A 20,697-nucleotide genomic window follows, 5' to 3' on the forward strand; every position below is an offset into this window, starting at 1 on the left:
GGTGTCATTCAGAGGGACCTGAGTTAAGCTTGAGAACTGGCTTTGTGTGTGAACCTCATGAGGCTTAGCAAGGCCAAATGCAAGGTCCTGCACCTGGGTTGGGAGAATTCCCTTTTGTCAATCCAGGCTGAGGCAGGAAGGGACTGAGGGTAGCTGTATGGAGAAGGACTTGGGGTACAGGTGGGTGAAAAGCTGAACGCAAGCTGGCAATGTGTGTTCACAGCCTCAGCTGTTGTGGGCTGCACCAAAAGCAGTGGGGGCAGCAGGTCAAGATGGGGAATTCTGTCACTCTGGTGACACCCCATCTGGAGAACTCTGTCCAGCTCTGGAGTCCTCAGCACAGGAAAAAAAACAATGAACTTGTGGGAGCACAAGTGGAGAGGGCTGGAGAAGCTTCCAGGGAGATCTTACTGCAGCCTTTCAGAAAGCTGGGGACATACATCTTAGGGCCTGCTGAGGCAGGACAAAGAGTGATGGTTTGAAGTTAAAGGACAGAGATTTGGACTAGATGGGAGGAAGACTTTTTTTTAAGCCGAAGGTGGTGAAATACAGGCCCACGTGGCCCAGAGAGGTGATAAAAGCTTAGCTTCATCCCTGAAACTACTCCAGCCCAGATGGGACAGGGCTTTGCATAACCTGCTGTAGTTAGAGATGTCCCTGATGAGTGCATGAGGGTTAGAGCCCTAAAGGTCCTTTGCATCCCAAACCACTGTGCAATTTCGGCAGTTCTAGGCAAGTGTTTGTGTTCAGCATTGAGGTTCTGATGCTAGGTGAAATTGATACAAAACCTGATTTAGGCAAGGGACTGCTGAATTGCTTTCCTGTTTTCACTTAGAGCTCTTGCAGCTAATCAGAATTACTCAAGCCCTACATGTTAAATTTGGTCAATGAGCTCTTTAGAGGCTGTCCTCAGCCAAAGTCATACCTGTCGGCCAGGACTATGCTAGTCCTGCAAGATCCAGGCTCTCCTCATGCTGTCTTTGCAGTGACATAACTTCACTTGTTTCTCATCAGTAGGAAATAGTTGAATTTAAATTGTGTAAATGTCAGCCTTGCAATGGAAGTCATTACATTTGTCCAACAATTGTCCTAGGTCTCAGCACTTGTGTGAGGAGTGAGCCTCCAGGAATTTCACCACCTTTATTCAGTGTCTTCTACAAGAAAGCCAGATGGTAGCACGTGCTTGCAAGACCTCTGTAAGTGCTGTAACAATTAAGCTGCAATCCAGGCCTGGCCACGGTGTGGCAGTTGTGCAGACATTTGTTTAGATCTGCCAATCATCTGGGCTCAGGATGTTTTGGTCCACACAGCTGCATGAAGCATATACATGTGTTAAGTGAGACGTTGACCCTCCAGTGTGCAAGTGTGGTGGGATTTCTTAAAACACTGCAAGACACTGACTGTACGTTTAGGTCACACAGAGCAACAGGACTATTGGATCAGCCTGTTGTGTTCCTTACACATGCTGTGTTTGCCTGGACAAGTCCCTCACAGACCCCTTCCCTCTTTGGTAGACTTCTCTGCTTTATACGTAGGCTCTAGAAATAAATGGGAGTGGCCACTTTTCACTCTTAAAATTCAATACCAGTAAAGTCAAAGTAGTCTCCAAGTACGTTACAGAAAGGTGCAAGCACCTTGGTGTGGCTGCACAGCACTTTGCCCACCTTTGCTCAGGTGCCCTGTTTCTGTGTCCTTCATTAGCCTTGTCTGACCACTGTCTACCTAGGAGCCAGACTGGCATGTCAGCAGAAGCTGGCTGACCTGGGCTGTTAGAATCATAGAGCCATGGCAGTTGGAAAAGCCCTTTAAGATCATCCAGTCCAACTGTTCTCTAACTCTCCCAAGGCTGGTGCTAAACCATAGCCCTCAGCACTCCATCTCTGCCTCTCTGAAGCATCTCCAGGGATCCTACCACCTCCCTGTAGAGCCTGTGCCAGTCTTGGAAAACTCTTTCAGTCAAAAACCTCCCCTGGTGCAACTTGAGGCCATTTCCACTCTTCCTGTCACTTGTTCCTAGGGAGGAGAAACAAACTCCCAGCTCCCCGCACTCTCCTTTCAGGAAATTGTAGAGAGCAATGAGGTCTCCCCTCAGCCTTATTTTCTGCAGGCTGAACACTCTCATATCACTCAGGCACTCCTTAGTGATCCAGCTTGGTGGAGCTTTGCCTGGAGACCCAGCTGTATGAGTAAGTACAGCAGAATCTTTCAGATCAAATGAGACTCGGTATCATACTGGTCTACTTTTTTTGTTCACTGTGAAAATTTAAATACACATAGGATCCCTGCATGGGATCCCTTCACAACCACAGGAACAGGGTAGCAGAAGAATAGCGTTGTCCTTACCTTTATTTTTGAAGCAATCCACTTGCTAATGTTGTGGTGTGAAGAGAGTTAAGCAGACACTGAAATACAGCACTAGTAGGACTAGTAAGGTTACTGTAGGATCAGGAATTTTATTGTGTAAACAAGTACAACTTAGCCTGTCCTGTTTGAAAACAGTCCTGCATCATCCTGAATGGGACAAGAAGCAGTTAAAACTGGGGCAAGCTCTTCCTTGCATAAGCTAGCCCAGCAGAGGGACAACATTGCCTAGATGAGGAGGTCTGAAGTAGCATCATTTTGTGGGCTTTTTGCAGTGGGTGTACCTTGGTTGCCGACGCAGCAATCCTGAGATTGTCCACTCTCACCAGAGCCACAAGCAGTATTGGTTTTCCTCCCACTTTTCAGGCAAGGCAAGTGACTGTTTCTCTGTTCCCATGCAGAATGCTACTTTGCAAGGTCTCTCTCTAGATATTTCCTGCCTTTGTCAGTGTGCTTAGAACAGGTTCCCAGCAGTGGTTGTCTTCACACATCTGTAGGTCTTGCAATTAGAATGGTGGCCTGCACAGGAGGAACTTGAGACTGAGTGGGGAAGAAACGCTTCTCAGGAAAGTAATTTCTCTGAAGGCTTTAGGATTAAGGTCTCCCCTCAGCCCCCAGGCAGTCAGTGCATTTGACAGATGCTGGCTTCACCAGCCCCCTGCAGTTCTGAAGTTTTCATGATTTTGGCCATTCAGATGGGCAGTCCAATCTGGAGAGAACTGTTCTTAGAAGAGAGCATTTTGGTTGGGAATCATCAAGCCTGGGAGGCATTACAGGAGAAGAGAGGGCCAGGGCAAGGAGACTAGTTGCAGATTCCCACCCATGGGAAGGCTGGATTTATGAAATAATCTCAACATGAATTTGAAAAGTTAAAGCAGCAATTACCATTCTAGGGTCTGTGTGTGATTAACTTACAGGTTCCCAAGGGATAAAGAAACTATAATTCAATCTCGTTGAGGCCAGAAGGAATTTTCTAGTTATGCCAGCAGCTCTGCCCCACAGCAGTACCAGTTTGGCAAGGTGATTCACAATATGCTCAGCTTTAAGGCATATCCTGATGTTACTCAGCAAGGAATGCATATAAATGCTTTGCTGAATCAGCCTGGAAGAAGAAAACCTGCTGATGGGCCCAGGATGTCTAATCTGTCTTTCTCTTTGTAACACTGCCACATCTCCTACAGCAAAACAAGCAGCACTTGCTAAGAAGGAAGATAGCAGTGGCTGCACAGACAAACAAGAATGCAAGGACATCCAGGCAGTGGTACTGGTACCAGGTGAGCTGGTGAGCAGCTGGTCTCAAGTGCTTTGCTCCTTTGTGGCGCATGACAAATTCAATCCAGAAGACAGCTCTGTCCAGAGGCTTAAGGGGCTGGTCATGGTGTATCTTGGATAACCTCAGAGCATTTTCCTTATAGCTAGGGGGGGAAAGAAGGAACTGTTGAGATTTGTCACCAGTTCTTGAGGTGAACCTGCTCAGCATCTGCCAGTCTTGAGAAAGAAACAGCTTTGCTTTTACTCCCATCCCGTCAATGTTTAAAAAGTAGTTTTAAAACTGCCTCACTTTAGTCCTTTTGCAAAGGAAAAAGACTCCAAATTATTCCAGATATCCCTTTTTAAAAATAACAGGGAAGCATTTGCAAGGTTTTCTGTTTCAGTATAATCCAGAGTGATACTTTCAAGTGGGAGAGAGTTAGTTTTCTTCATAGGCGCTTGCACGGGGCTACACTTTGGATGTGTGCTGAGAACAGTATGGATAACACAGGGATGTTTGCCTTATCACCGAGTGCCCTTACACAGAGGCAAGGCCTTTTCTGCTCCTCGCACCACCCCACCAGCAAGTAGGCTAAAGGTGCACAGGAAGTTGTGAACAGGACACAGCTGAGACAGTTAACCTCAACCGACCAGTAAAACTAAGGATATAGGTGGGGGCTAAATGCACCAGGTCTTTGGTTGTCTGTCCTTCTAACTGACTGATTGACATCCAGTTGGTTATAGATCACCTTCCTCATGGCTAATACCCATTGATACCTCCAGCATTTGCTTCAGGAATTTGCATGTTCTTCCTTGAATCATAAAATGATAGAATGACTCAGGTTGGAAGGGACCTTGGAAAACACTGCGTCCACCCCCTCTGTCATGGGCAGGGACACTTGTCAACTAGACTTCACCACTAAAGGCCTCATCCAACCTGGCCTTGAACACCTCCAGGGAGAACACATCCACTGGGCAACCTGTTCCAGAGTTTCATCACTCTCACACTGAATAACTTCTTCCTAAGATCCAGTCTAATCCTGCTCTCCTCAGCTTCAAACCATTCCACTTTGTCCTGTCTATAGACACCCTTAGGAAAAGTCCCTCTGAAGCCTTCCTGTAGGATCCCTTCAGGTGTTGGTAAGCAGCTCTAAGGTGTCCCAAGAGTCTTCTCTTCTCCAGGATGAACAACCCCAGCTCCCTCAGCCTCCCCTCATAGCAGAGGTACTCCAGCCCTTGGATCGCCTCTGTGACCTCTTCTGGACTCCAGCAGCCCTGTGTCCTTATGCAGGGGGCACCAGAACTGGGTGCAGTATTGGAGGTGGGGTCTCAGCAGAGGAGAGGAAAGGGGCAGAGTCCTCTCTCTTGCCCTGCTGGCCATGCTCCTGTTGCTGCAGCCCAACTCACAGCTGCCTTCTGGGTTGCATGAGAGGAGTGCCTGCTCATAGTGAGCTTCTCAGCAACCCAATGCCCCCAGGTCTCTTTCTTCAGGGCTGCTCTCCACCCACTCTGCACCCAGCCTGAATTTGTGTCCAGGATGCTTGACCTTCAACTCTTGACAAGAGTACCTGCTAAAGACTGAGGACTTGGGCTCTCAGCTGCTGTTCTTCCTTACCCTCTGGTTCCTGACTGTGAGACATAGTAGCCTAAGGATATAGGGCAGAGAAATTACTGTGGCTACAAATACAGTTAAACACAAGTAGATTTGTTCACTCAGAGAAATGTCTCAGGAGGTCTATCTTTCCCTAAGAGATCATGAAATGGAGTATAAGGAAAAGCAGATGGCTGATCTTACTGAGAAATACTGATTCTCAGAAACAAGAGGTGGATTTAATCTGAACCCCAAACTCCATCTGCTCAGTATTTTTAGTTCCTAGAAGAGCCTACAGAATTCCTCACCTCAGTAGCCCAAGTTTTTAATAACCTCATTCTACTGTAAGGCAAGAATAAAACTCACGTGGAGTTTGTGATGACTGTATTCAGTGCATCAACAAGGTCTTGTGTCTTCATTGTGCTGAAGTCCAGGGCAACTGCAGCTCCCTTGGCCTTCATGTGAATGATGTTGTCATGTTGGTCTGCAAACATGGGAATCCCAACCATTGGGATCCCATGGTAGATGGCTTCATAGATCCCATTGGTCCCCCCATGAGTAATGAAGGCTTTTGTCAAGGGGTGGCCTGGAGCAAGGAAAGAGAGGCACTTGTAACAGCAGTTGCAGCAGACTACCCTCCCTGGGGCCTGAGCACTGCAGATTACCTAGCCAGGTGCACTGCTAGGGGAGGGACCTTGGGATCAGCACCAGAGCTTGCACATTTGGCTTTTGCACACATTTCTTGTCATACAGTATGTGAATTAGAATGTTCCAAAGTTACTCAGCCCTTCTGATGTTGCGCAGTTCTCATTTCACCATGGTGTCAGGTTTGCAACAGCCTTAGAATCAATTGTTTTGGTAGGAAAAGATCATTGAGTCCAACCTTCAAGCTAAGACCAGTATGGCCATTAAACCATGTCCTGAAGTGCTTCAGCCCTGCTTAGGTGAGGTATTTTGAGGAATGAGCCCTGGAGATTTACTGCAAAGGCCAACTGCAGTTCCACAGTACATGTCTGCTTTGACATTTACTGCTGCTTACAGGTGGTTCATAGCCCTTCCAGATCAACTGTAAACTCTGTAAAGCTTTTGCTTTAGATCCCTCTTCATAGCTAAGCTCACGTTGCTGCTTTTCTAAGCCACTTCCCCCGTTAGACTCCCTTCACAGCATGGCTGTATCTTCCACGGTTCTTGTACAGTTACTTTAAAATCAAAAGCAGGCCACGAAACCAAGGCTCCAGGAGCAAACTTCAGCTGCCTAAGCTGCAAAACTCCTTGTAGCCACAAGTGTGAAGTGGTTCTTTTGCCTGAGTAGATCATTTTAGTGCAAAAACAAGAAAACAATTTTCCCGAGGGTGCAGTGCATCCCGGATAGAATCAGTCTTACCAAGCAGGTCATTTTGGGGTATCCAGTCATAAATCCTGGTATTGGGGCCCAGCGCTTCTGGTTTCTTTCCTTTGTACCGCCAGAGGACCTTGAACAAAGGAGGAGCAAGATAAGCACAGTGCATGCAAAGTGCTTCTCTATTTTCACGTGTAGTGCAGAGCCTTATCTCAAACCCACAGCTGTAACAAACAGATTTGGCTGTAGTTTAGCTCTTTGATTAGTTATTATGTGCTTAGCATAAAAATCAGACAGTGACTCTTGTACTTTGGTCCAAGGACACCTCCTCCATGTCTTCGGTTCCGAGGAGGGGAAATGGCAGCACTTGCAAGGAGATGACTCAGCAGTCTGGCTCTGCAGAGCCCACCTTTCCAGCTGTGGCACGTCCAGCAGATAAAAAATAGGCCAGTCCAAATGCAAAAGGGCTGCTGAAGGCAAGAGGAGAGGCAAAAAACCCAAAGCAAGTAGATTTAGACTTGAAAGGAACTTCACCTTTTGCGGAAGCTGGCTGAGGGCTCTGGCAATCATGTTACTTTTCTCATCAGTTAAGTTGTAGACCATTGACCCGAGAGAGAACACAATGATGCCATGTTCCCCTGAGCTCTGAACAAAGGCTTCTATTTCCTAGGAGGTGCAGAAAACACACAAAAAGTGATGATGCACTGCACATTACACACATTTGTGAGCAGAGAGCATAACCTTTTTAGATTGTCAAGGAGATGATCGTGGTGGTGTCTGAGCACCTCCACTGACAAAAGGCATTACAGAGACAAACCTGGCCCTGTGCAAACAAACAGGTTCTTCCCAGGAGAAGCAGGACAGGTTGAGACAAGTGAGAGAAACTTTCCCTGTTGGAAAGGAAGTCAGGCAGCTTTCAGGATGTGTTTTCTGCAGAGCACTAGCAGCAGAAGTGGACCCTGGCACTGACATGAGAGGGCCAGCCCTCATGACAATCTTCCCAGCAGTGAGTTGTGGGTTTGAATGTTCCTGGAACACGAGCTCTGCAGGAAGGGGAAGTACTGAAAGCTAAGAGGAATTTTCAGTATCCTAACCAGAGTCTCATCAGATCCCTGCTGTCAGAGAGATGGTAAGTCACTGTTAGTTAGACAGTTCTCTATTCTTGCAACACAGCATGTGTTGCTGAACAGAATTTCTACACATCAGACCAATAGGTCTTCCTGTTCCTTTTTTCAGTCAGTACCATGTGAAATCACAGTATCACAGTATCACCAAGGTTGGAAGAGCATCCAGAAGAGAACAGCTATACATTTCCTCAGCCAGCCATTCCTGCAGGCGAGAGGGATGAAGGTTCTTTTAGTGGGCCAGTTTCATTGAAGTTACCCTACATCCTCTAAGGCTCCTACAGGAGCAGGACTCTGGACCAGAGCTTCTCTTGTTGCCATCATCAGTATCTCAGAGTTTCAAATTCTACATGAACATTGCCAGTCACAGCAGACCATGGGCTGGAGATGCTGAGTATTTTAATCCAAGATGCCTTAAACTATGCAGCCACAGCAAAAGTGTTCTTAGTTGCCTCTTTCTGCAAGCCTTGACTCCATTCTGTATACAGAATTTGCCCTGTCACAATGCCTTTTGGCAGGAGGTATTTCAGTGTCACCATGGGCTGCAAGACTGTGTCTTACTGCCAGGTGAGAAAAGGAGAGGAAATGGCCTGGAATTGTGGCAGGGGAAGGTTAGGTTGGAGAACAGGAAAAATTATTTTCTTTGCTCCAAGAGTGGTCAGGGATGGGAACAGTCTGCCTAGGGAGATGGTGGAGTCACCATCCCTGGAGGTGCTCAAGAAATGTGTGGGCATGATGTCCTTGTTTAATGGCCACAGCAGTGTTAGGTTCAAGGTTGGTGACCTTGGAGGTCTCTCCCATCTGCAAGAATCCTGTGAATTGAATGTTACATTTAAGTACCCTGGGGTAGCCCCTACTTTTTCCCCAAACGAGAACTGTATTCCCTCCTGCTGACCTCAGCTCTGCTCTTCTAAGACAGCAGGCTGTATACTAAGCCCTCAGATTGCACAAGTACAGATTGCCAGAGAGCTTCCTGATGGCATCAGAGCAGCTTCTTTAAGGATTAGCCTTCTCTGGACATGGCTTGCAGGGTTGACTGGGGAGAGAAACAGTTTTGGGGTTTCATCTGGAAAAAAAAATAGAGGAGGATCATATCAATGTTTGTAAATATCTGAAGGGTAGGTGTCAAGAAGGGGCCAGGCTCTTTTCAGTAGTGTCCTGTGAAAACACAAGAGGCAATGAATACAGACTGGAACCCAGGAAGTTCCATTTCAACCTGAGAATAAACTCCCTTGCTGTGAGGGTGAAGAGCCCTGAAGCAGGCTGCCCAGAGATGTTGTGGAATCTCCTTCTTTGGAGACCTTCTTTGGAATCTCCTTCTTTGGTGACCTTGCTTTGGCAGGGGGTTTGGACTGGATGATTTTCAGAGGTCCCTTTCGAGCCCTAACATGCTGTGATTCTGCTGGGCAACCAAGGGACCAACCGCAGGACAAAATTGGGATACCTTTGGTAACGGCTTTGCAGGCTGGCAGTGAAGTCCTCCAACGAACTCAAAGTTGGGCAGGAAAGGGCGTGGAAATTCAAAATCCCAGTATGTTCTGATTAACCATATCTCTGCTTTCCCCATCGTCTCACACAGGGTTGTGGGCCTTCCTGGGGACAAGGTACAAGGAGTTTACAGCACATACAGGAGTAGCCTGCTTTGTTGTAGATTGCAAAGCAGCAGCCTTACCTTTGTCTTCTGGCACTCCCAACCAGTGCAATCTGTCAAACCACACAAATGAATATGTGGGCAAATCCAGACCCATTCCTTGGCCTGTTCTCTGTTTGGCCTTGACACTTTGCCACGAGCAAGGCAATGCCATCTTTAAAATGATTTGGAATCTTCAGGATGAATTTAGAGCAGCACAAGAGTGAATGGGAAGCATTTAATTCCTGTGAGACAGGAGAATCTTGTATGACTGGAAGGCTTTCAGGATGAATTTAGAGCAGCACAAGAGTGAATGGGAAGCATTTAATTCCTGTGAGACAGGAGAATCTTGTATGACTGGAAGGCTTTGTCACCTGTGCTTGTAATAAAAATTGTGCTTTGGGGAAGAAAACAGAAAATTTAGTTCCAAATTAAAAATCCAACCTCCAAGAAAAACCCCAAACATTAATGGCAGAGTGGGTATCAGCAGTCAGGGAGCAGGAACATTTTTAAACAAAGTTCTGTGACTCAGTGGCTGCTCACACTACAATAAAAGTCAGGCAGAGTCACTTTGAGTTATCTCAGGGACTGGGTCAGCTCCTTCTAACATATAATGGAAAAACCTGGCCGAATCCATAGATGCCTCTAGAAATCCATCTGTAGAAAAAAACAAAATCCAGTGGATAAAATTGTTGTATAGCATCCCATCTGGGATAAAAGTTGTATTCTCAAGTACAGGTTGCAAGTGGTCTGCAGTATTTTCCCTGCAGAGTGGAACTGGGGAATGAAAGGTCAGAAGTGTTGGTAAATGGTTGTCCAGAGACAGCCTAATGCAAGCAGGAGCCAAGCAAATTAAGCAGCAAGATAGAAATTATCTGTAGGGTATCTTCTTGTGCTCCTTGATCAGCATTATAATTCATATCAGTAATTGATCTGATTTAAGCAAAGAGCAATGAGTCTGTTATGATGCTACTGGAGTGAAAATAAAGCCTTCCTAGCCAGCAGAGTGATAGGAAGTGTAATTATGTCTGATGTGATACTGACAAAGAACCAAAGTCTGAGGGAAAGCGAGTGGTTTGCAGAGCACAACAGCATTCTTGGGAAGAGCTGGAAGAGGCTGAAGGGCAACAGAACAGGTACTCTTGTGCTTGCTGTTCACTCCTTATCTGCCTAACCACAGATACATTCCATGTAAACACGAGGAAATTTTTTTCACAGTGAGGGTGATGGAACACTGGAGCAGGCTGCTCAGGAGGTTTGTGGATTTCCTTCTCTGGAGATACTAAAAACCCACGTGGGTGCATTCCTATGTGATCTACTCTAGGTGATCCTGCGCTGGCAGGAGGGTTGGACTGGATGAACTTTCAAGGTTGCTTCCAACCCCTAACATTCTGTGATACTCTGAGATTCAAAGTCCATTGAACTAAAAGGTCTCTATCAGGCTGTGGATCAAGCCTGGGTGGTACCAGCTTAGAACAAAAAAACAGTTCCTGTCATTTTAGGGAGGCTGTTTCAAACTGAGTGGTGCCTGAAATGTTTCTAGCATTATTACTGGGGAACTTGAAGTCTCATGCTCTGCATCCTGTAGTAGGCAGGGTTGCAAGATGTTACCCGAAGGTGATGCATGCACTGTGGGTAAAGGATGCTTTCCTGCTCTGCAGTTGTCCAGAGAGGCAGTGTTCCTAGTTACAGCAGAGATAACTGTCCCCATGCTGTCCATGGAAGTGTCTCCAGTACCTTACCCTTACTTAAGAAATTATTTTGCCCTCCAACTTTATCTACTACTATCTTAATTGTAAAAGTGCCTGTCATCAAGATGAAGAGGCATCAACTGTCTTCTGAAAACACTACAGTGAGCACAGAGCTCACTGTTAAGAGCTCACCAACAGCAGCATCACTGACAAAAAAATAGAACTCTGTGCTCTAAAGGTGCTCCAGAGGAACAAGAGCAAAACTGCACTGGTGTCTGTTAGACTAGACCAGACCTAAAACGGAAGGTGCAGCCTCCATGTGAGCAGGGTGAGATTACCATCTCTGCATGCCTCCGAAAAAGGCTATTTGGAGACAACAGCACTGAGCACAAGAAGAGAAACCACCCAGCAGCTGCCTTACCTAAGACTTTGCTGTAGTACCCATCCAAGTGGTCTCGCCAAAACGTCAAGAAAAAGAAATCCATGTAGGAGTAGAAGAGGAAGTTGTGCAGCCTCTCCCCGAAGGACATGCGGTCTGTCAGCCCCTTCGTGCTAGCGGGCACGTAAGAAGGCGGGGACGGGAGCCCGCCGCACAGCCGCTCCACCACATTGGCGTCAGAGAAGCGGAAGCTGTAGACAAAAGGGATGCCCAGGATTTCTGCCACCAGCTCCCCACCGACAGACAGGGGGTCAGCAATCAGAACATCAAACTTTGCCTGCTGCAGCCTTGCTACCAGCTGCGAGTCCATTATCAAAGTGTCACAAATCTGCTTTGACATATTGGTAAAGACCTCCAGGTCCTCTTTTATCTTCCACATGATCTCCCAGATGAAGAGATTAGAGGCTTCATTCAGCCACAAATTGAGGAAGTTATCCATCATGTCATCCAAGTCCTTCTGGCTATAGGGGACTTGCAGGACCTCAAAGGTGAAGGGGGAGGAGGTGTCTTGGTAGTCGATGAGCAAATTGCTTGAGGGCACCAGCACAGTTACTTCATGACCCCTGCCAACAAGGTTTTCCAGCAGCACTTTCATATTGATCCAGTGACTTGCATCGGTGGGCCAGACCACCACCCTTCCACAAAAGCCAGTGCTCCAGCAGCATGCACAGGCCCAGAGCAGCCAGAGGAACCTTGGCCCCATCATCTCAACAGTCAGTGTACAACTCCAGTCTGACTGAGATGAAAGCAGTTCACTGTTCCAATGTGCAAACACTTTAGAGACAGCCAATGAAAGTGAGATCTACTGGGTGCCAAGGTTGGGCAAGAGGGCATGAGTCACACGCGAAACAACACTCATAGGGAGACCAGGCCAGCAGTAAATCCCGTTCTGGAGTCTCCTGCAGAGCCACAGCTGATCTCAAAATGACAGCAGCTCCTGCTTCTGCTCACCGCAAACTGCATTTTGCAGCATTTGAGGACCAGGAGCAGGCAAAACCCCAAAATAAAGGCAAGAAAAATAAGTAATGTAAAAAAGAGTTGCCCACTAACAGCCAACTAGTACCCAGCAGGAAACGCCTTGTCTGTGCAAAGGCTGCTCAGCAGTAACCAAGCATCATGTGTTCTCTGCTCTTCCCAGCACACAGCTAAGACCTAGCCCTATGCAAGCTGCTAGGATAAAAAATCAATGCCTTTCCAGACAAAATCTGCAGTTCCTCATTCCACATCTTTAAGTTGAGGACACACATTCCTACACTGAGCAGAAGCTCAGGGTAGGTGGCCTGGTTCTGCTGGGCCAGAATCTCAAGCCAGCCACAGTCTGCAGGCCATCAGCAGCTCTGAGTCAGTAAGTAGAGCTGCCCTGAGCTGGTTCCTATCAGCATCACACTCAGGATAAAAGGGGAATTTTGGTGAGAAGAGGTGCTAGTCTCCTGCCTGGGCTTCTCCTGAGCCTCCTCCTCTTCCATCTCCTGTGGCCTGCCTTAATGGACAGGGTGAGTGCTGCACTTGTGCTGTGCTGAGCAGAGCTTTGTGTACCTTCTGCGGACGCTGGTTAATTTGGCTGTTTCGTTGAATCCATTTCAGCCTGTGAGGCTTCTCGCCTTTTCCTGACCCCCTTCTCTGCTGGGGAGCTGTCATGGGGAGACAGAGTAACCGCTGGAGTTTAGCCTCAGATCAAAGCTAAACACAGGCAGGTAGGAGAGCATGTGAGCAACCCAGGAGGGCCTTTTGACAGCTGCACGATGAACCACATTTGATTTCTGGAGTACAGCCTATGTTTGCTTCTGTGCTTTGTAAGCACCAACCTACTTGCAAGGCTGGTTACAGTTTTCACCTCCTCATTTACTAGCTGCAAAATGTCCTGCAGTGATTCCGCACAACTGGTCCACAGGATACTCTGGTTCTGCCCTCTCTACAACCACATGGTCTGGACACACACAGCACTTCTGCTGGAAGGACACAATCCTGGCAGAGTTGTCTCCAGTATTGGGCCACAGGGAGCAAACAGGAGGTGAAGGAGCACAGGTTTTGCTCACCTTGCTTGTTCTGTGCCCTCTCTTGGAAAGAGGCTGGCGTCAGTATATCCGTGTCACGTAGTCAAGGACAGATGCAAGAGGCCTGACTTCTCCTCTTGACTGTATCCTGCAGATGTAGTGGAGATGCTTGGTGGTACTGATGTCTTCAGGGGAAATAACAGAAAGCTGCTTTTTCCTGAGCAGAGAATCAATGAGGCTCAGACTAAATCAAAACAGCCTCCTCCAGGAGCTCAGCATCACCACATGAGCTGCTCTCATAAGACTGAGCAGTCCATCTTGAGCTAGTCCTTGAAGACAATCATGCTTCAACCTCATCTCTTGAATAAGCATTTAGGTAGCTTTAGAAAGTAGCTAGAATAATAAGAACACTGTGAAGTCTATTCCAAGGAGAAAGAGTAGGTGCATGGGTTTGTGTGAGATGCTTGCTCCTCCTGTTCACACCTCCTGCAGGACTGGGCACACTCCAGACCAGAATGCCTTACCAGCAGGGTAGAGAACAACTAAGCTACAGCTACAGCTGACAAAACAGATATTGCACATGGAGCCTTAAACCTCTCATTTAGTAGTAAAATAAACAAATCAAAGCAGCTGTGAGGCTTGCACATCAGATCATCAAACCACACTTCTGCCAGTGCAGCATTTTCTGGTCCCTGTCAAAATGGCAAACAACAGAAGTAAACACACAGCACGGTACTCTGATAGCAGGGTCCCCTAGCAGCTGAGCTCTCCTAGGAGTCAGAAACCAAAACACTTAGAACCTCACCTTAAAACAACATCCACTTTATCTGCCCACTGATGCTTCATGTGTGTTTGCCCTCTTTTAAGCATTAAAATAATCACTTGGAGAAAAAAAGAAAAGTGAAAATACACAACTCCTGCGAGAGAAGAAAAAAACCTTATAAACAAGCACAGCTGTCTTCTAACTGGGGCTCAGCTGCTCTCACAAGTCCTAGAATGACCGGAGGGGAGGCCAGCATCTCTCATTCTGAGAAAAGCCAGCAAGCAAAAAGGAGTGTTAGGGGGGAAAAACAAAACATATATACATATAATGGTGTTGTGCAGCTTTCCCAAACCATCTTTTTTATTTCTACTTCAAAAGTTTTAACTCTGTACTAGTGTTTGATGGCTATAGAATATCACTTTTCTGGTCTTAGTGTTTGCCATGATTCACACAGAATGCAGCATCCAGGTGGGTTTTTAAAGTCTCCAGAGAAGGAGACTCCACAACCTCTCTGAGCAGCCTGCTCCAGAACCCTCACAGTAAAGAAGCTGCTCCTTATGCTTAAGTGAAACTTTCTGGGTGCTAGTTTGTGCCCCTTAGTCCTATCACTGGGCACCACTGAAAAGAGCCCAGCCTCATCCTCTTAACCCACCCCCTCCAGATATTGATAAGCCCTGATCAGATCTCCTCTCAGTCTGTTCTTCTCCAAGCTAAACAGCCCTGGGTTTCTCAGCCCTTCCTCATGAGGTAGATGCTCCAGGCCCTTCAACATCATTGTAGCCTCCACTTGATTCTTTACAGCAATTCTCTGTCCCTCTGGTACTGGGAAGCCTGGGACTGGACACAAGATGTTGCTGGAAAGTGGCTTCAGCACTGTTTCACCCATACTGGAAGTATCTGGACAGACCTGGCTGTACGAGTGTGGCAGGTCAGGATTACTGGGTGACATTTGTACTTGCCTGAATTGCTTTCCTTGCCATGGGATTTTGGAGGAAGGATAGTGAGTTCAGGGCTGTTGTGCTTCTAATTTGTGCCTTACCCTATGAGCTGTGGATATTTACTCCTGTGTGGAAGTGAGAGCAGCCTTACCTAAAACATCACTGTAGTACTGATCCCAGCTTCCCCAAAAAAAGCGATGATACACCAGATCCTGCACTGCATAGGTCACTGTGTTCTTCAGCCTTTCCAGGAAGGGCATCCTGTCTGTTAGACAGCTTAGGGTGGCTGGTACGTAGGACGGAGGCGCCGGGAGCATCCCGCAGAGCCGCTCCACTGTGTTGCCTATGGAGAATCGGATGGTGTAGACAAAGGGGATGCCCAGCTTCTCGGCAAACAGCTCCCCGCTGGGTGCCAGCGGGTCTGCCAAGAGCACATCGAAGGTGGATGCCTTCAGTCTCTCCATCAGGGCCTCGTCCTTCAGGACTGCATCGCAAATGACCCTGGTTATTCTCTCCATCTCAGACAGTATCTGACCAATCTCGAAAACACTTTTCCAGAGAGGTAGCTCTCTCTCTCGGTAAAACCAGAAGTAGAAAGCTTCTTCCAGTGCGGCAGCCATCTCCTCCTTGGTCAGCGGCACCTCCACCACTTCAAACTGGAAGGGTGAGGGTTCTGTGGTATTGAAGATGAGGAAGCATGAAGGCACCAGCACAGTCACCTCATGCCCCCGGTCCACAAGGTCCTGGAGCAGGTACTCCATGTTCAGCCAATGACTATTGTCAGCTGGCCAGACCAACACCTTTCCCCCATACCCCCAGCCCAACACAGCCAGCAGCCACAGCACTGCCACCTTCTTCCCAGCCATAGTCTCCTGTGCCAACGTCCCCGTGGGTTTCCTTCAGCGGCAGCAGCAGTACTCCCACACTTGACTGGGCATGCGTGCCCCTGCCTTGCTGCGGAGGGTAGGGAGCGGAGCCAGCTGCCTTGAAATCCTGTCCTGGATAATGGGGAAGAAGGTGACTGGGACCAGCTGGCGCCCTCTGGTGGTCAGGTTTGCTGAAGCCGGAAGATGTGCTGCGTCTGGAGCCCTGAGGAGAGCTGCCAGCCTCGGGCTCCCAGTCCAGCAAAGATTGTGTCCTGTTGGCTGTCCTGGTCCTCCGGTCTGTCTGCCTAGAGTCTACGTAGGCATGGCACTTCATGGTTTAATGGCCATGGTGATGCTGTGTTGATGGTTGGACTCAATGATCTTCGAGCACTTTTCCAACCCAAACAATTCTGTGGTTCTCTGATTCTATATTTATCTACATATTGACTCAGAACAATCCAGGAGAGAAGCCTGCAGAGGAAAACCTCTGTTTGCTTTCCCTGTTTGCTTATGGGTGGAGGATATGTTCCAAACAACATTGGTTTGGTGTGGAAAGGGTTGGGTTTGCATGACCAGTGATGTAAATGAAGCCTGTAGCACAAAGCCACAATACATTCCAGCAAAGTAAGAGAGAGTGGCAGAGCTGGCTCTTAACTCACCATCTCACCCCTCCCTGTCATACCCTGCATGAGGATTGCAGCTCTGTTCCCAAGTGCTTCCTGTGCAGTCACTGGACGGGAAAAAGTGCAAGCTGAGCTCCCTTGCTGACGGCCCTACATGGTGTGGAAGTCATTTCAACCTCCACATTAAAGACAATGATGGCAAAAGTCAGATCCATCCATTGGGATGGCTGCTGATCTCTGTCCCAAGACAGAGCAGCACAGCACCCTGGCAGGGGTGTGTGGGACTGCCAGCTTGTTTCCTTTTCCACACAGGGATATCCAGGCTGGATGACTGTCTGAGCAGCTTGGTCTAGCAGGAGGTGTCCATGCCCATGGCAGGTAGTTGGTACTGGATGATCTTTAAGGTCCCTTCCAACTCAAACCATCTCATGATGCTTTTATGATTCTGTGACATAATGACAACCTTCTTGCTGGCCTCTCTCAGACCTTGACTTTACGACCCTGCCAGGTTCTTAGCTCTGCAGATCATAAGGTGTGAGAGGTTGTGTAAAGAAAAGTAGTAGAAGGCTTACCTAAGATCTCACTGTAGTAGCTGTCCCATTGTCCCCAGAAGCTCTGGAAGACGTAGTCCTGCAGGTGGTAAGACACAAGGTTTTTGATTCTCTCGCTGAAGGACATGTGGTCGGTCAGCTCCGAGAGCACTGCAGGTGCGTAGGACGGTGGGGCTGGGACCTTGCCGCAGTGCCTCTCCACAGTGGAGGCCGGGGAGAAGCGCAGTGAGTAGACGAAGGGGATGACCAGCTTGAGAGCCAGGAGGTCCCCACAGAGGGTCACAGGGTCTGACAACAGCAGGTCATAGCTAGAGCGCTGCAGGTGGGCCATCAGCTCTGGCTTAGCCAGCACTGCGTCGCACATCAGCCTGTTCATCTGATGCCAGTTCCTGGAGAATTTTCCTAGCTCTTTGTAAAACTGCCAGAAGGTCCAAGTGGTTGGCCTGTTATTCAGCCACAGTGCAACTACATCCCCTATCAGGTTCTCAATGGTGTCTTTCTTGAAAGGCACATTATAGACCTCAAACTGCTCTCCCGCTTCAGCCTTGGGTTTAATGAAGAGGGAAGCATTGGAGACCAGAACGGTAACACTGTGCCCGCGGCGGATGAGCTCCTCTATAACTATCTTCACATTCAGCCAGTGGCTGCCTTCTGTTGGCCAGACCAACACCTTCCCACAGAAGACAGGCCCTAGGAGAGCAACCTGCAAAAGGAGGAGCTGGAGGCATTTCTTAGAGCTGCAGGCTTTTGTGTCCATGGTGGTGTTAAGGGCTAGAAAGCCTGGGAGTTTGCCTTTCCAGCTGGAAGTGCTGCACCTCTGTCTTGTTTGATGACTCTTTACTAGCACTTAGCAAAAGCAAGAGTTTGCTGTTGCACAAGTGGGGCCTTTAAAACCCACAGCTGGTCTCAGGTCTGAAAAGACAGGAAAGGATGTTTAGTGACTTATTTTTCCCTTGCTGCTTTCTACTCTGCTAGTTTCCACACACACCAAGAAAACTCCTTTCTCCGGTTACCAGGATGGCAACAATCCCCACAACTGCCAAACTACTCCCTTTGCACAAGAATTTAATCCTTTAAGTTTTTTATGATTTTTGTAGTTTTTCTGGAGGAATGCTTACTGTGAAATAACAGGGGACCACTTCTATCTGTCTGTGAAACAGGGGATCTCTTCCAGCTACGTGGTCACTGTATCAGCAAACACTGAGAGGCTTACTCTAAGTATTATCAAACAAGTGGCACTGCTGCCAGATAGTGCTGGGGAAATGATGAGATTTGATGGCAAATGAATAACCACATCTGATTTCAAAGTGTCTGTTTTCATTGCTAACAACCATGGTATCTGTATAATGTAGTAGTTTGTTACTTATGACAGCAAGCCTACCTGTGCTTAAAGATCTGAATCGGAGTGTATGCCCAGCTTTCTCCAGCTTCCCTTGCAGCAGCAGCACAGGAGATTAGTTACCTGACAGGCAGCAGTGCTACAGCCAGTGCTTGCCTGCAGCTGTGGCTGGACTTGGGAAAAAGAGCCCTGAGCAGCACAAGGTGGAAGAACACCTATGACAGGACTAGCAGTGGTGAATTATGCCGTAGGCCTCCTTAACCCCCTTCAACACTTCTCCAACCATATCCCTCCTGCTAGATAACATGAATTGCTAGCAGTCATGCCCCAGCTCCTGTGGAGAGCTGCTGCTGCTCCAGGCTTCAGCGTTAACTCACCTTGATGCACCTTTACAGAGTAAGAAACTGCAAGTAAGCCAGACCCCTGGATGCCAACTCTGAGCCTCAAATAGCTCATTGCACTGCTCCCATGAACTAGCAATGCTAGAGGCAGGGCGAGGAAGGAGAGGCCACAGAGTATGTTTCAGTGGCTGACTTGAAAGCAGCATCCTTTTTCAGGGTGAGATGTTGCAAGTGCTGCTGTTTGCCTTGCTCAGAGAAGGCAACCAGTTCTTCATTTAGGTGATAACTATGCCAATAGTAAGGTCATTTGTTCTGATACATGACAGGTGGTTTCCAACTGCTCCCAGGAAACTCTTCACATAGGGAGCTCATTACTACTCTCTGGGGCACATCACCACTAGCCTGGTCGTGTTGTGGCCTTAGTTCAGGTGTTTAAGCATGGATATGGGGCTCTCTCGGCCCTTAAAAGTCATTCTCAAGCCAAATGCTGCATCTTCTGTGGTGGCTTTTGCTTGGAGAGTCAGCATTTGAATGTAAGGAGCTATGTCCTGGAAGGAGCTTTTATCTACTAGGAGCCATTTTGGCTCCTAGTAGATAAAACCTCTGCAGAACAATCAGCAAAATCGAGCACAGCCTGGGGGCAGATGCCACGCAGCAGTAGGCTCTTACCTGGCTGAGTCTTCCAGGGTACTCAAGCGGTGTGCTTGGAGATGCAAGGTGCACTTTGCTACGCCCGTTTGCTTCTGCTTCTTTCTGCTGACCTCCTCGGTGCCTGGGCTGCTTTGGTGGGGTTGGGTGCTGGGCAGAAGGCGCTTAAATAAGTTACCTGCTAAGCTGGGCTTTCAAAAGGGGGAGGTAATATGAGACGGGATGTTCACAAGGCTGCTGTTGTGGGATTATTTGTTGCTTTGTCATGTTCCAGTCATTTAACAGTTGAGGTGATCATGCCCATGGCTGGGGTGCATTACAATGCTATCACAGGTATGCAGAAGAGCTTTGCATCCTGTAGCTCAGAAATGCAGTGTTTGGCTGATGGAAAGATTTTGCACTCCCTTTTGGGGTCCCAGCTGGCTAAACACAATTATTTGTTGAGCAGCAGGCTTGTTTATAAACTGCCTGCAAAAGCAAAGAGAAAAGACTCTGGTTTGTTTGCAGAGTCCTTCAAGTGCTGGTGGGTGTGTGGCCCTTGATGCTGGAGATCTAGGCAAGATTTTGGTGACCTGAGAATACAGGAATCTGAAGAAAGCACCTCCATAGCTTTTAAATATTGCCCATAATATTCAGCACAACTTTTCCTAAACCCTCAGAATTCAGAGCCACTCTGACAGTGCCTTTCAACAGCAGTTTGTCCTTACAGCCACTGTGATCTCTCCATAGACCCTGGTGCTCAGGATAGTATCTTTTTCTAAGCTAATTTAGCTTATTTGGGAAAGTCTGGTGAGAAAATCTAAATGGAAAGGCCATATTCATGAGGGCTGGGGCAAGTGGGAACTTGAGTTCCATTTCAAACCCTTCCATAATTACTCCATAGCCAATGAGAGCTATTCTAGGGGAGCCAGAGGGTTAAATATGTCTGTTTTCCATGGCCAGCCTCTAAAGACAGTCCTCAGATTACTTGTAATGCAGAGAAAATAAGCCCTTTGAGAGGATTAAAGGACAAAACCCAGAGAAGGAGAGAAAAGTAGTGCTGCAGAGAGTAGATGGTGTTAAGTGTCTGTATTTCATACGTCTAGCATTACTAAGTAGAAGGGCTGCAGGCACCGATGCAGTCTCCAGCCTTGTTAAATAACAGCAGGCTTTGTGGGGTGAGGGCCAGTTACGCAACAGTTGCGCAACACAGAGTAGTGTTTTCCACA

At 47.7% G+C, this 20,697-nt stretch overlaps 1 protein-coding gene across 3 annotated transcripts; it reads right to left on the reverse strand.

Annotated features, from left to right (window-relative positions):
* Positions 1 to 2,433: 2,433 nt before the first annotated feature.
* On the reverse strand, positions 2,434 to 18,004 carry LOC135178070 (UDP-glucuronosyltransferase 2A2-like). Of its 3 annotated transcripts, none has more exons than XM_064148576.1 (7): positions 17,183 to 18,004; positions 15,273 to 15,905; positions 9,111 to 9,259; positions 7,077 to 7,208; positions 6,588 to 6,675; positions 5,570 to 5,789; positions 2,434 to 3,776 (listed from the first exon to the last, which is right to left on the reverse strand). In XM_064148576.1, exons 1-7 carry the CDS (start codon positions 17,916 to 17,918, stop codon positions 3,500 to 3,502), a joined length of 2,235 nt encoding a protein of 744 aa, XP_064004646.1. In that variant the 5' UTR covers positions 17,919 to 18,004; the 3' UTR covers positions 2,434 to 3,499. The 3 variants fall into 3 exon arrangements, with proteins under 3 accessions (XP_064004646.1, XP_064004645.1, XP_064004643.1); XM_064148575.1 differs by lacking the exon at positions 17,183 to 18,004 and adding an exon at positions 15,973 to 16,052 and having other exon boundaries at positions 15,273 to 15,794; XM_064148573.1 differs by lacking the exons at positions 15,273 to 15,905; positions 17,183 to 18,004 and adding an exon at positions 11,409 to 12,132.
* Positions 18,005 to 20,697: the final 2,693 nt, after the last annotated feature.

This window comes from Pogoniulus pusillus, chromosome 9 (assembly GCF_015220805.1).
Source record: "Pogoniulus pusillus isolate bPogPus1 chromosome 9, bPogPus1.pri, whole genome shotgun sequence".
Taxonomy (NCBI): domain Eukaryota; kingdom Metazoa; phylum Chordata; class Aves; order Piciformes; family Lybiidae; genus Pogoniulus; species Pogoniulus pusillus.

Excerpts from the sequence above, each read along its gene's own strand:
- LOC135178070 (XM_064148576.1), bottom strand. The coding sequence starts at position 17,918 with ATGGACACAAAAGCCTGCAGCTCTAAGAAATGCCTCCAGCTCCTCCTT. Across the intron at positions 6,676-7,076 it reads TCAGCCAGCTTCCGCAAAAG|GTCCTCTGGCGGTACAAAGG; the intron begins GTGAAGTTCCTT and ends CCTTTGTTCAAG. Across the intron at positions 5,790-6,587 it reads ACCCCAAAATGACCTGCTTG|GCCACCCCTTGACAAAAGCC; the intron begins GTAAGACTGATT and ends TCCTTGCTCCAG.